At 63.5% G+C, this 1,571-nt stretch overlaps 1 protein-coding gene across 1 annotated transcript in view; it reads right to left on the bottom strand.

Annotated features, from left to right (window-relative positions):
- Positions 1-50: 50 nt before the first annotated feature.
- The window catches only part of WDR54 (WD repeat domain 54), a gene marked incomplete at its 5' end in the record, with an annotated part of 4,024 nt that continues 2,503 nt past the window's right edge, over positions 51-1,571 (bottom strand). The window contains 3 exons of the mRNA XM_010141216.1: positions 51-182; positions 1,282-1,356; positions 1,507-1,571. The exon at positions 1,507-1,571 is cut by the window's right edge and continues 38 nt beyond it. Of these exons, the coding sequence (XP_010139518.1) occupies positions 51-182; positions 1,282-1,356; positions 1,507-1,571 (272 nt within the window). The remainder of the gene's footprint in view (positions 183-1,281; positions 1,357-1,506) is intronic.

The raw sequence follows: 1,571 nt of genomic DNA, 5'->3' as shown, positions 1-1,571 counted from the left end.
GCCTTGCTGTTGGTGCTGCGGTGCAGGTGTAGCTGAACTCCCTCCAGAGCCTACGCCCGGCCATAGCGGAATATCTCGCTGAGGTCGTAGCCGGTGACGGCGAAGGAGTTTCCCTGGGGGTCGCAGAACCGGGCGCCGCAGACCGGGGTGTCAGTAACACACTCAGCGTGGCAGTGCTCAACCTGCGGCGAGGGGCATGGGCTGAGCCAGACACCACCCCACACAGCCAGACGCACCCGGACCAGCCCCACCGGGACCAGCTCCGGGGCCCTGCCTGCCTGCAGAGACACAACCTCGGGCAACCGGCACTCAGGGACATGGCTGGGCTGGTGGGGCACAGGTTGAGCTGCCCATGACGGAATCACTGAACCATCTGGGCTGGAAAAGCCCTTTGAGCTCCTCCAGTCCCAGTGCTGCCCCAGCACTGCCAGGTCCCCACTGACCCCTGTCCCTCAGCACCACCTCCACATGGCTGATCAACCCCTCCAGGGATGGGGACTCCACCACTGCCCTGGGCAGCCTGCGACAGCCCTGCACAACCCCAATGGGGAACCAAGAAATGGTTCCTCAGGGACAAACTCAACCTCCCCTGGAGCAACTGGAGGCTAGTTCCTATCCTCCTGTCCCTCAGCACCACCTCCACACGGCTGATCAACCCCTCCAGGGATGGGGACTCCACCACTGCCCTGGGCAGACAGCGACAGCTCTGCACAACCCCAATGGGGAACCAAGAAATGGTTCCTCAGGGACAACCTCAACCTCCCCTGGTGCAACTGGAGGCTGTTTCCTCTTGTCCTGTAGCTTGTTCCTGGGGAGAAGAGACTGACCCCCGCCTCGCTCCAGCCTCCTGTCAGGGAGTTGTGGAGAGCCAGAAGGTCTCTCCTGAGCCTCCTTAGCTCCAGGCTCAACCCCCCCAGGTCCCTCAGCTGCTCCTCAGGGCACTTGTGCTCCAGACCCTGCTCCAGCTCCGCTGCCCTTCTCTGGACACGCTCCAGCCCCTCAATGCCATTCTTGGGGTGAGTGGCCCAAACTGAACCCAGGATTTGAGGTGTGGCCTCCCCAGTGCCCCCAGCGCAGGCGGCAAAGAACCATCATCAGCACAAGAACCATGTCCTGTTCAGACACGGCTGGCAGCAGGAGGTGACGCAGTGCCTGGCTGGGTTTGCACTGAGCAGCGAGGCCACAGTGCCTGCCCAGAGGCCACAGCAGCCTCACCACACCTCCACATGCCACAGTCTTGCTGCAGGTTCCCCACCATGGGTTGTCACTGCTGTCACTCACCTCGATGTTGTCGGTGTCCGGGTCCCTGCTGAGCTTCCAGACGTGAACGAAGGAGTCCTCTGCACCCGACAGTAGCTGCCAAGGGAGTGGGACAGAGGCCGTGGGGCCTGAGAGGCCAGAGCGGTGTCCTGGAGGCAGGAGCACTGCGGGCTGGCGCAAGGCAGCAGCCCTTTGCCACACTCCAGGCCGCCGGGATGCTGGTGGGATGCCGGGGGCCAGCTGTACCTTCCCTGTCTCTGGTGCCAGGTCCAGGGCGTAGATCCACCGTGCGTGAGCGTTGACCTCAGCGC

Source organism: Buceros rhinoceros, unplaced genomic scaffold (assembly GCF_000710305.1).
Source record: "Buceros rhinoceros silvestris isolate BGI_N320 unplaced genomic scaffold, ASM71030v1 scaffold26678, whole genome shotgun sequence".
Classification (NCBI taxonomy): domain Eukaryota; kingdom Metazoa; phylum Chordata; class Aves; order Bucerotiformes; family Bucerotidae; genus Buceros; species Buceros rhinoceros.
Note: the sequence above shows the minus strand (reverse complement) of the source record. Positions and strands in the feature narration are given on the sequence as shown.